General features: G+C 59.5%; 1 protein-coding gene across 1 annotated transcript in view; it reads left to right on the forward strand.

Annotated features, from left to right (window-relative positions):
* SMG6 (SMG6 nonsense mediated mRNA decay factor) overlaps nt 1–9,109 on the forward strand; it is a 124,382-nt gene extending 115,273 nt beyond the window's left edge. The window contains exons 16-19 of the mRNA XM_009995127.1: nt 3,493–3,646; nt 6,530–6,741; nt 7,027–7,108; nt 8,708–9,109. Of these exons, the coding sequence (XP_009993429.1) occupies nt 3,493–3,646; nt 6,530–6,741; nt 7,027–7,108; nt 8,708–8,838 (579 nt within the window). The 3' untranslated portion in view covers nt 8,839–9,109. The remainder of the gene's footprint in view (nt 1–3,492; nt 3,647–6,529; nt 6,742–7,026; nt 7,109–8,707) is intronic.
* Nucleotides 9,110–12,013: the final 2,904 nt, after the last annotated feature.

Genomic DNA, 12,013 nt, shown 5'->3' on the forward strand with positions numbered 1-12,013 from the left:
GGCTCCGCCGCGGCGGCGGCCCCGTCGTGCTACCAGGCACGGGGCACGTTTACTCCCGAGGAAGACGTTGGAGATGAACCTTGGGAGGAGGAAGCCCTGGAGCAGAGAGTAGGGAGAGGCATTGTTCTCGGCTCTGGAAAATCCACCATCGATCCCCGCGGAGCATGCGGGGTTGGAAGGGGTAGAGCGGGCACTTGGTTTGTCCTGTGGTTGGAGAGTGGGGTCAGGGCTGGAGAGGTGGTGGCAGGATGGTGATGGTCCATCCATCCTGGCAAATCAGTGTGGCCCCAGACAGCCCTTCCTGAAGGGGATGGGGGGATGGGGTTCTCCCCAGCTTCAGCTCCGAGCCTTTCCACCAGCCTGGCACCACAGCCAGAGGAGCTCGGGGATCCTCTGGGGGCTGATGTGGAACCACCCCCCCAACTCCGTGCTCGTGGTGGAGACCCTCAGGTCTCCCCCCCCTGACGCTCTGCAGAATAACACCTGGTGGCCTGGCTCTCAGGGGACCAGTCCCCTGTCCACCCCTGTCGAGCAGCAGCTTCCGGGGAATCCCCAGGTGATCCCAGCTGATGGATGAGCTGGGAATTTGGGACTCTGTGTGCGGGAGTGTCTGATCTCAGTGCTGCCACCAACTGGGGCAGCCTGGGGAGCCACCTCCAGCTCTGGCCGAGCTCCTGGGAGCAGCCCCCATGGCCAGAGCAGCAGGATGGGCTGGGAGCTGCGGGTAGGGAGCAGCTCTGATGGCCACAGTGTGTGGGTGCAGGAGGTGGGACAGGGGGGAGCTGCCTGGCCCAGGGTGAGCAGAGAGGCCCCAGCCTCAGGGGTGCCACGTCCAGCACTGTGGGGTCACTCTGCCACCAAGCTGCGCAACGTGTTTAACCCTAATAAGACAACGTTAAAATCCAACCATCCTGAAACACTTGGGGTGAGGCTGCACCTCTGTTGTTTTAACTCCACCACTCTTCCTGGGGTCTCCTCCAAACTCCATCCCATCAGGGTGGGTGTGAGCCACTGTCTCCCCATCCTCACATTAGGGAAACTGAGGCACGGCAGCACCGACAGCTCATTTCTGGTGGGTAGGGGGCAGCACAGGCCCCCTGGTGCCAAGCCCCAGACACAGGCATCCCAATCCCCATCCCCGGGCACTCCTTCCTACCTATGGGACCGTGTCCCCGTGGACCAGGAGAAGGGTTAAGGCGGCGCCGCTGGCCTCCCCTGTTCCCCGCACATGGGCTCCCTTTCCTCCCTGGCTGGGGGCCAACCAGCGTCTGCATGAATCACAGGCCACGCCTCTCCCCCCCTTCCCCGCCCCAAAACCCCTTGGCCAGAGGCTTCTGCAGCCTTTTACTCACACAAACAAAAATAAATCTCACTGCCGGCCTCTGAACTCTGCAAAGGCGAGTTTCCCTCTGGCTCCCTGAGCGGCCCGGAGCCGCGCGCGGGGACTTGGCACGTTCCCCGCCCGACCTCGCTCTTTCACTCCCGGAGCATCCTGTGTCCTTCTCTCACCGGGCGGCCTGGAGAACGGAATGGGACGTGACAGCCGGCACAGGCGTCGCTCACGGCTGCCAGGAATCGCCTGGGTACAGCCAGAGGGCAGTACCCTCGTGTGTGGCATTTGCCCCAGCGGCGAAGGTCACCGGGGCAAACGCCACACACGAGGGTACTGCCTCCTATCCCCCTATCATCCCTGCACCCTCAAAGCTAGACGAGTAGATGACCTCCCCACTCACACCATGCTTCCAAGGTCACCTGCACAGGCCCTGGGGTCAGGGACCTGTATTGGGGTGCAGGTCGGGGGGGGGTCCCCTTCTTGCCACCAGCCCTTGCTTGCATAGGACTGTCATCACTGTGTGGTTTTGTCCCATCCCCATCCTGCAAATTCAGGGTCATCAGGCTCTTTGGCCACCACTTAAGGGATGTGCTGCTTCTCTCTGTGTGTCTATAGTGGCCAATGGGGCCTTGCTCCATCTTCCTGTGGCAGGTGGGACTTGCTTTTGGAGCTTGGAGATGGTTGTAGCTTGTCCTGTGCCCCCAGGGCAGGGGCAGCAGCTCCCTGGGTGAAGGCAGGGATGGCAGCTGGCACATGCCCGGCCATGGTAATGTCTGTGTGGTGCCATCACAGTTGCCCCCGTGTGATGAGGGATGTCACCTCACGCTGTCACCAGGCTGGCATGCTCCCCACTCTGCTCATCACCCCTCAGGGTCAGTGGGAGCTGCTGCCCCAGGAACAGTGCTGCCAGGAGGAGGAGGGTGGGAGGCACGTTGTGAGGTTATGGTTGCTGCCTTGTCTGGAGACACTTGTGGGAGGTGGCAGCATCAAGCCGCCTTGATTTAAAGCCAGATGACAACACTTGGAAATGGATTAAAAACCACTTCTTTCCATGGCCACTGCTGGCCCGTGCAGATCATCATTCCAGGGTGCCTCTGAGGCTTTGGTGTGACTGCGGGAGGATTGGGATCCTCACCCTGGGAAGGGGAGGTCCCAGGAACGTTGGGTAGAACAGAGTCGGTGGTCATCTCCTGTCCCTGGGTGGGTGCAAGCCTGCTCTCCTCAAGGTTTGCATGGTAGATGTATTCCACAGCAGTGCTGCTGTGCTCCATGGGTGACCGGTTCCTATTAGAGGCAACAAACATCAGCAAGTCCAGGGAAGCTATTTTTAAGCAGAGGAAGCACTAGAATAGCATCCTGAGTGTTTTAAGCCTGTGACTTACTAAAGAGCCCAAGTCCTTCGATAGCGTCAAAAGGAATACGTGAGCTCCTGGGTCCCGTTTTGGCAGCTGGCATTGTCCAGAGGTCCAGGTGCAGCCCCACAGGGTTGTTACTAGGACCCAGCAGACCCTTCCCATATATGTGTGAGCACCTCTGGTCTCCAGCGAGTGTAAAGGGCTCAGCCAAGGGCAATGCTGTGGGTTTACAAGGCTGGAACCCACCTGGTTTCCCAGCTGGTTGTAGTCAGAAAAGGCAAGGCATGTGCAGGAGCTGGTGGGACAGCAAGTGAGATACTTGGCCAAGCATCCCTGCCCCACAGCCCTTCCTTCCTGCTGCCTGCTCAGGGTCCCTGTGTTAGGATGCTGTTGACAGAACTTGTGTGTCCCAAAACTGGTTTCTTTTGGCTGTTATCACCTGGAGCTGTTTCCATCTGCAGCCACAGAACCCCCATCGTCCAGCTCCTTTTTCTCCCTGCTGCTTCGGGACAACCTCTGAAAACACCTCCGTTTTCAAGGCTGGTCCCGGTTGTCCCCAGAGCCTGGGCAGGGTGGTGTTCCTAAGAGAGTGCTCTCTTGGAGGCTTTTGCCGTCCCACTCATGTGCTGTGGACCTGCAAGAGCTGGTGTTTGAGGTGTGCAGGTGGGATGGTTGCAGCCTCCTGACAGTCCACACCCTTGCTGCAGGACATGTTAATGCCAGCCAGATTTATCTTCTGCTCTCAGGGTCCACAGGTCACAGATCTGACATTGTACTTACTCATTGTGTGTCCTTCTCCTCCAGGCTGTGCTCAAAGACCAGAGTCAAATGAGGCAGATGGAGCTGGAGATCAGGCCTGTCTTCCTGGTCCCGGACACCAACGGCTTCATCGATCATCTCAGCAGCTTGATAACCCTGCTGGACTGCAGGAAATTCATCCTGGTGGTGCCCCTGATCGGTGAGTAGGGCCAGTGCTATGGCTGGGACTTCGCTTCTCCCCTGGCGTGGGCTTTTCCTCTGTGCCAGCTCCCTCTCTCTGTGCCCCACATGCCCGCAGTGCCTGTGTGGTCTGGAGCCACTCAGCTCATGCTGGCCTCTGTCCCACCTTGTCTCATCCCAGCCATGGCCAGTGTTCCTTCAGCCCATATTGCCCTTCTCCCTTCCTGCCAGCCTTCTGCCCGTGGCACTCAGCAAAACTCCTCTCCTCCTGGTGCATTTTAGAGGTGCCAGGAGCTGGGAGAGGCAGACGAGTGTTAAATGGGATTTGGAGGGAATTTTGGAGGGAGCAAGAAGGAAGAATTGTTAAACAATCTGAGCAGATAGAGCTTATCCCAGCTGAGCTGGGGCTTAGGCAGCCTGAGCAAATGGCCGGTCTGTGTCCCAGCGTCTCAGCTGCTCAAGCCCAGCCCTTCTTTTTATCCTTATAAAGCTCGCAGTAAAACAGCAAGCTGGTTCCCGTTATTGGTAAACACTCACCCTGGCAGATAACGGCTGTGCTGCTGGGTGGTCTCCCAGGGTGGCGGGAGGGTTTGGTTAGATGCCTTTGCTCTGATTGTTTGATCATTCTGCGGGCTGGAGGTAACGTTCCTCCTCAGTGTCTGCCCGGCACGTCCCGGTGCCAGCCTGGCATTCAGGGGATCCCTGAGGGCAGCAGGAGAGAGGCTGGGGCAGGAATTGCCCCCCAGGCTTGCCCCATTCCAGCGGCAGCCCTGGCTCACCAGGAGCCATCTCTTCCCTGTGGGCATCTCCAGCATTGAGGTGTCCTCTCGTACCCGTCTCCTGGCCCACAGCAGGCAGGGGTGCTGACCCTCCCAGCCAGGATGGTGCTTCCTTCTCCACTCTGCCTGCCCCAGGGCCAGTGTCCAGCTGCCACCCTTCCCTGTGGGATGAGCAGCCTGGCTCCAGAGGGATTCCTGGGGCTGGGGACAGGACCCCTGAGTGAGGGGAGCAGGGCTGGCCACCTGCCCAGCTCAGCACCAGAGCAGCCAAAGAGCTCTGTGGCTTGGCACCGCTGTGTGTGGAAGGAAGGGAGCAGCACCAGCAGAGCCTGGGCAGCCCTGTGGGCTGTGGAGCCTGTTAACACCTGGAAGAGCTGGAGGCTTCTCCATCCAAACCCCAGGCAGGAGCAGTGGTTACAGGAGAGCTGAAAACCCTGGTCCTGTCCTTGTCCCAAGATGCTGCTGCCCTCAACCTGTAGGAGCCTGGCCTGGCCCACCACAGGCAGGAGGAGCTGCAGTGACTGAGCACCTTCAGTACTCTCCTGTCCTGCTGCCTCCACAGCCCATTGTAGGACATGGGACACAAGCCCATGGCTGCTGGGGACAGAGGCCTCTGTGCCATGTCCCATCACCAGGCCAGAGGGACACGCTGCCCTTTCCCCAGCACGGGACACTCCTCCCTGCTCTTCCCGGGGATTCACCAAGGGGTTAAGCGCGCAGCTTCGCGTTGGGTTTGTTTCTCTTGCTCTTTAACCTGCTCCGTGCTCCTTGAGGCTGACCCCGCCATGGAGAAGCCAGGCCTGGTGCAGAAGCACAAACAAGCCTCCCCTTTGAAGCCTGTTTAGCTTGGAAGCAGGAAGGCGGATTTCGGGAGGGAATACCAGCTTTTCCTGTTTGATGTTCCGTTCTTGCACGGCTCCCCCCACCCCGGGCCCAGCCGTGCATTGTGTGGAAATGGCAGCATCAGGTCGGTAGCAAGAAGAGTCACTGGCCAGGGAAGAGCAAAGCAGCTCCATGCAGCTTTAATTTGAATACCCAGACAGTGAGTGCCAGTCTCACCATGGAACAGAGCGATCACGCAGGCTCCCCGGGCAGTGATTCACAGCACTGGGGAGAGGCCTCAGACCCCGAGCTCTCTCCCCGAACCCCCAAGGAATGCATAGTTCCCACTTGAACTCAGGACTTGGCTCCAGGCTCGGAAACAATCTTCAGAAATGAAGCCATGGCTCAAACACACACACAGTGTGCGCGCAGAGGCTGCCTCGCGCACACGTGCACCCCAGCTCTCCCGTGCACATGCAGCCCCTTGTCCCCTCGCAGGGGGGAGGACGCTGAGGTTCCTGCAGGAACAGGAGGCTCTAAGGCTTGACAGGCTCCAGTTAAGGCGAACGAGCTGGGAATGCGCCTGATCCCAGGCTTGGGCTCGTCTTGAGCAGCCATGTGTCAGGACAGATGTGCGAACCCAGATGGGCGAGGTGTTGGAGAGAGCATGTTCCCTGCTGGGAGCCTGGGATGGCAGCTGTAGGTGGGGAAAGTAGGGCCAGGACTTGTGCAGGACAGCGTGTTGGAGCAGGAGTTGCCCGCTCCCAGGTGTGACCCTGCTCCTGCCTGCAGCCCCACAGCAGGAGGGCAGCAGCTTCTCCTGCCTGAAAGTGAGCACAGGCTGCTGAGGGGTGCAGGAGGCACGGGGCTTCTGGCCATCCCTGTGCTCCAGCTCTGTGCTCAGAGGCAGAGGAGCAGGCTGTAGTTTTCTGTCACCACACACAGAGCAGCCATGGGTTGAGGCAGGAGAGCAGGGCAAGGGACACACCACAGGGGTGGTGCCAGTGTTTCACAGAGAGGACTGAGATGCCCTTAGGGAGCATTATCCCACATGTTGCAGGGGCGAGGTGCCTGAGTTCTCAGGGCCAAGCCAGGTGACCCACGGAGGTGGAAGGCAGCAAAGCTTTTCCAGACCCGCAGCCAAGTCCAGGAGAGCAGGGACACTGCAGCAGCTGAACCCAGATTTCCTGAGCCAGCTCCCAGTGCCCCGGCCCCAAGGCCTTGGCAACTTGCGTGCTCCAGCAGCAGGTCATGGGAGCACCTTGTCCCATGGTAACTGTACCTCCTCTTCCTGTTTGAAGTGATAAACGAGCTGGACGGCCTGGCCAAGGGCCCGGAGATGGAGCACCGGGCTGCAGGCTATGCCCGCCAAGTTCAGGATAGAGCCAGGAAGTCCATCGAGTTCCTGGAGGAGAGATTTGAGACCCGGGACAACTGCTTGAGGGCTCTGACCAGTCGAGGCAACGAACTGGAGTCCATCTCCTTCCGCAGCGAAGACACCACCGGCCAGCAGGTAAGGGACATCCCGGCCCTGGGGCATGGGATGCAGAGGTAGTGATGCCAAGGGCTGGAGGTTTTTCACTGCTGCTTTGGGACCCTGGGGTGCACAGGCTCTGGACAGGAGTAGCTCTGTCCTCACCTCTGTAGGCAGCTGAGTAGACTCCTGTGGATTTGGTTTTGCCCCAAGCAGCCCTGCTCTCTGCTCAGCTGGGGCAATGTCACAAGGCAGAGCAGAAATCAGGGTGCTTGGGTTGCAGGTTCATTTCCTGCCAAGGGTAACATTGCCCATTTTTTCCAGGGAAACAACGATGACCTGATTCTGTCCTGCTGCCTCCACTATTGCAATGACAAGGCCAAGGATTTCATGCCCTCCAACAAAGGTACAACATCCTCATGTCTGCCTTGTCCCTCCTTTTGCATCCCACAGGCCCTTCTCCTCTCTCTCTCATGGCCCTTGGAGCTGATCCCTCCTGCATTTTGCCTCTTTCAACACCAAGGTGCCACCTCCTGCCTCTGGTCAGCCCCAGGCTGTGGCCCTGTCACCACTCTGCCAAATGCACACCTCACGGTGCTGGGGATGCCCCAGCCCATCCTGAATGTCCAGGGAGCAATTTCATGGTGCCTGAAATAGCCTCCTCCCCTCAAGCCCCAGTGCCTCCTGGCCAGAGCCCTTTCCCCTCCCAGTGCTGTGCTGGCATCAGCCACATGTTGCTGGGACCAGACAACCCCCAGGCTGTTGCCAGGACAGTGGGGATGGGAATCGCATCAGCAGCTGCCCAAGAAATCAACCCACATTTGTCAGTGCGAATTCTTAGCAGCTTAACTTGTCAGATTCACAGAGAAACCGTCACCAAATGTTTATGTGCAAATGATGCTGAATTTTGAAATCATGTGGATTATGGGGAATGGGGCCTGACAAGCTGACAGCCTCTGGTTTGTAACAAGGAGGCGCGTCACCAGCGCAGAGCAGAGGATGTTTATTGTTACACATTTCTTAAAGTGTCCGCTCAAAACCTCCCCATCCCACTTGCAGCAGCCCTCGGCCCCAGGCCTACCCTCTGCTCCCCTTCCTCCCAGCAGGGGCTGCCCTGGGAACTCACCCACCATCCTCACCCCAACACCACACCATAGCCCGCGTTCCTGCCCACCCTCCCCTTCCCCTCGTCCTGCCGCTCCCCGTGCAGCCAATCTGGGCCCATGTTGGGCTCCCATAAACTCTGTTTTTTCCATTCCCGTCCTGGCTCACAGGCACTGTGTTTCCTGTGCTCATAGGAACAGTCCTCTGGTCACAGGACCCAGCTGCTTACACATACCCCATATGCTTCCCCTGCTTCGCACACACGTAAGCGTGGCTCCCACATCCCAGCCCGGCACGTTGCGTGCGGGGCAGCTCATCCATCTGGGGGCAAGATCCCTTTGGTTATTTCTCAGGCTTCAACTCTTTCTGGCTGTCTGAGCCCCAGCCAGAAACGCCTTGGTGTCAGTGGCCACTACAAAAAGCTTTGGGGAAAAAAAAAAAAAACAACAACATAATTAAAAAAAAAAAAATCAGGGTTGGTTTTAGATCTTATAATGAGATCACCAGAATAATAGCACCAGCTTCCTGCTGGAGCCAGGGTCGCGGGCTGTCTTCCTGGCCTGGGTCAGGCAGAGGGACCTCCTGTTCCCTGCCTGCAGCACAGCACGGTGCACCAAGCTGGTAGTGGGCAGCCCTGAGGCTGTGGGCAGAGATCACGATCCATCCCCCAGCCAGCACAAGAGAGGGGAGCCCTTCGAGATGAAGTGTTGCCTCCCGAGTTGTGCTGGGAAGCCCTGGCAAGGAGTGGGGAGCTGGGAGAGCTGCTGGGCAGCCCTGCCCTGCCTCAGAGCTCAGCACCCGAGGAAGGTGGGGGGGCACGGCGTGGGTGTGGGAAGATGGGTGTAAGGGCAGAGGCAGAGCAGGAGGTCTGAGCTTCATGGAGCTCTCGCTCTCGTTGCAGATGATCCCATCCGTTTGCTCAGGGAAGTGGTTTTGCTGACAGATGATCGGAACCTGCGAGTCAAAGCGCTGACCCGCAACGTGCCGGTGCGGGACATCCCCACCTTCCTCAAGTGGGCCCAGGAGGGCTGAGGGGGGGCCCGAGTGGGGCCAACAGCCCCCTGAGCGAGTCACGCAGCCTGTTACGGTTGGAGACCAGCTTCAGTGGCAGCCCTCACCACGTGCTGCCACCACCTTCCAGCCCACCACGAACAATAAACGCCACGTCTTCAACCCACCCCAGAATGGCCGTGCTGCGAAGGGCCCCCCCACCCCGAGGGCAAACCAGCTGGAAAGGTCATTGCTGTGGATGGTTCATGCAGAGGTTGGGCCATTGAGGGTCCCACCAGCCTTTGGGCAGTGCCAGGGCGGAGCTGGCGAGCCCCTCTGGTGAGGGAAGCTTTGGGTGAGGCCATGCTGGGTCGCCAGCCTTTTGCTTGGTTTGCTTGGTTGCAGAGAGCTCGAGTCAGGAGTCGGTGGCTCTTTGGGTTTGTAGGCTGCGTAGGGCAGAGACCAGGGACACACCAGCACAGACTTTGGGGTTGCTTAGTCTAGCTTGTGCCCCTTGTAGAGGCCATGGACTTCAAGGGCAGGTTCCCTCCAGCCCCAGCCTGCTGGTCCTGCACAGCCCAGGCCACCCCAGCCCACTGGCCCCTTCCCTGCCCCATTCCCAACCCCTGCAGCGGTTGCTGCTTGCAGAGACACTTTGTCCTCTCCCTGGTGCAGAGTTTGCTTGTTGCAGTTCATTTCAGATTTTATATAGGTTAATTTTCAGGTGTGAGCCCTGCGTGCTTTGCTGGGGGAAAGCTTTGAACACCCCGAGCCCCTCACCCAGCTGCTTTATGTTCTGCTCCCCTGCCCAACCCTTCCCTCCTTCCCCAAACCCCTCAGTCCCACTCTCTCACCTCTCAGCATGCTTTTTCAAGTTAAGACTCAGCACGAGGCTAACAGAATCCTCTGGGCCCAGGAGGACCAGCTGTCCCACAGGTCCTGTGTGTCCTCTTCTGTGTGGGATTTGGCTTCTGTCCGTGGTTGCGGGGCTGGAGAGAGCCAGGGCAATGCCCAGTCCATCACCACTTGCCCAGCTGGAAGGATTCTTCTCCAGTTGCCCCTTTGCTGTGGAGGGAGCCGTGAAGGGACCCATTGCCTCCTCACTGGGTCAGGGCGTTGCTGAGCCCTCTCCACACCACGTTGTCCCACCACCAATCACTTCCTTCCCCAGCCCAGTTACGCACCAGATACAGAAGCTTAAGAGGGAGCAGTAACCCATGAACCGGAGCCCCTGGAGCTCTGAAAAGTCTGGAGTCCCACGAGCAGAGGCTGGGAGTGACCCCAAGGCTGCCCCAGGCCATGCTGGGGCACGCGGCCATGGGAGGGGAGCATCTGAGGTGGCGGAGGAAGCTGCAGGACAAGAGCCCAGCGTTTTCCTTCCCTGCGTGGGTGGCTCGGACTCGGTGTCTGCATCAGGAAGCCCAGTGTTACCCCTGTGCTGCCTCCAGGCCTCACGGTAAGGGCCAGTGCTGGGGCTGGAGCCTCGGCAGCACCCGGCTGCGGTGTCTGCTGCAGGGCAGAGCCTGTGACAGAGACTCTGGGAGTGCACCCACCCGCTGCACAGCACGCTGAGCCCACCAGGACCGTGTCACACACAGCACCCACACTCGGCTGCAGTGCCCGTGGCTGAGTGCAGCACATAGACTGCCTGCTCCTCCATGCTGGGTGTGTTTAAATGTTTGTTTTCCAATGGAGCCGCCCCAGGGCTCCTTTCCAGACCCTTCCCAAAGTACCACCAGCTCAAAGGGACCTGCGGCTCTGCTGGACACCAACCCCTCTTGTTGTGGCACAGGCTCAGCCATGGCACAGGGGTCTTGCTGGCATGAGGGTGAATGGGACGTTGCTGCCTTGAGTGCCCTGAGCCTGGGGCCATGGGTGCCAGGCTCCTGCCCTGAGCCCGCGGTGTCTTGGGCAGGCGGCCGCCTTCGGGCTGTTTTGTTAAAAGGTTCAGGCTGTTTTGTTAAGATGGTTTTAATAATTTTTAGTATTAAACACTTGTCTGTGCAGAGTGTTGTTTTGTTGGCCTTTGGCGGGTGAGTTGCTGTCGAGGTTGGGGCAGGGGGTGGTGCAGGGACAGCAGCAGGATGAATTTGTGCTTGCAAGGACAACGGGGGGCTCTGTCCTACCTGCAGCTGCTGCTACCCCAAAACCCAGGGACATCTGGGCAAACCAGACATGGCAAAGCCCCTCACTCCACACCCACAGTGTCTCCCCACACCAGGGTCACCTCCCAGCCCCACTCAGCACCTGCACGAGCCCAGCCCATCCCCAGAGAAGGACACCAGGCCAGGTGTGTTAATGTCACTTTATTGCTCGTTTGGCTTCGAGTATATTTTTTAAAAAAGGGGCGAGAAGCCCGTGTACAAATGGGACGTGATACAGAGGGAGCCCTGCTGGGTCTGCCAGCTGTGCTTTGGGAGCTGCTGCTGCTCCCAGGGACACTGCCAGCCCCGGGGGGCACGGGGGGGCCAGGGGGCACCTGGGCAGGAGCGGCCAGCTCAGGTTAAGGCACAGTGGCTGCGAGGCCGGGACAGTCGCTGCTGGCGGCCACCCCGGGGGCCTCATGTGCAAAGGAGAGGAGGGGGCACGGGAAGGGGAGAAGCTTCACATTAGCCCCAGGCAGAGGGGTCAAGGCACGGACCTGGGCGGGGGGGTTCAGGCAGGGGGGGCAGGGGGATTCACCCACAGCGAGCGGAGGAGAGGGGATGAGGTGGCAACAGGGATGCCCCAGGGGGGGCTCTGCCCTGGGTCACCACAGCCCAGCCTGGGGCAGCCCCCCCCACTCCTTCGGCGCTAACCCCCCCAAACCCGCCCGGGGGAGGGGCATTTTTGCAAAAAAAAAAAAACAAAACACAAAACAAAACAACAAAAAAAAACCCAAAATCTAACAACTTAAAAAAATTGAGGTGAGCAGCTCCCAAGGACAAAGCCACCGGGTCCCTGGGTCCCCCAGGGCCCCCTGGGCATCCCTGATGGTGAGGGCCTGCTGGGGCAGGGCCCAGGGGCTCAGTCTGGGACAGGCCCTGCCTCACACCCCCAGAACGTGGGGCCAGGAGGTCAGTGCTTGCTCCAGGGCAAGGAGCATCATGGTTCCCCGGCCCCCACCCCAGCTCAGCCCTGACCACTGTCCCCCCTCCCTGTGCCTGTTGCTCGTTCTCCACCGTCCCCCCTCCATCAGTCTGTCTCTGCACTCCCGACGTGGCCCCCGGGGTGGGGG

The sequence above is a fragment of the Chaetura pelagica genome, unplaced genomic scaffold (assembly GCF_000747805.2).
Source record: "Chaetura pelagica isolate M959 unplaced genomic scaffold, ChaPel_1.0 scaffold713, whole genome shotgun sequence".
Taxonomy (NCBI): domain Eukaryota; kingdom Metazoa; phylum Chordata; class Aves; order Apodiformes; family Apodidae; genus Chaetura; species Chaetura pelagica.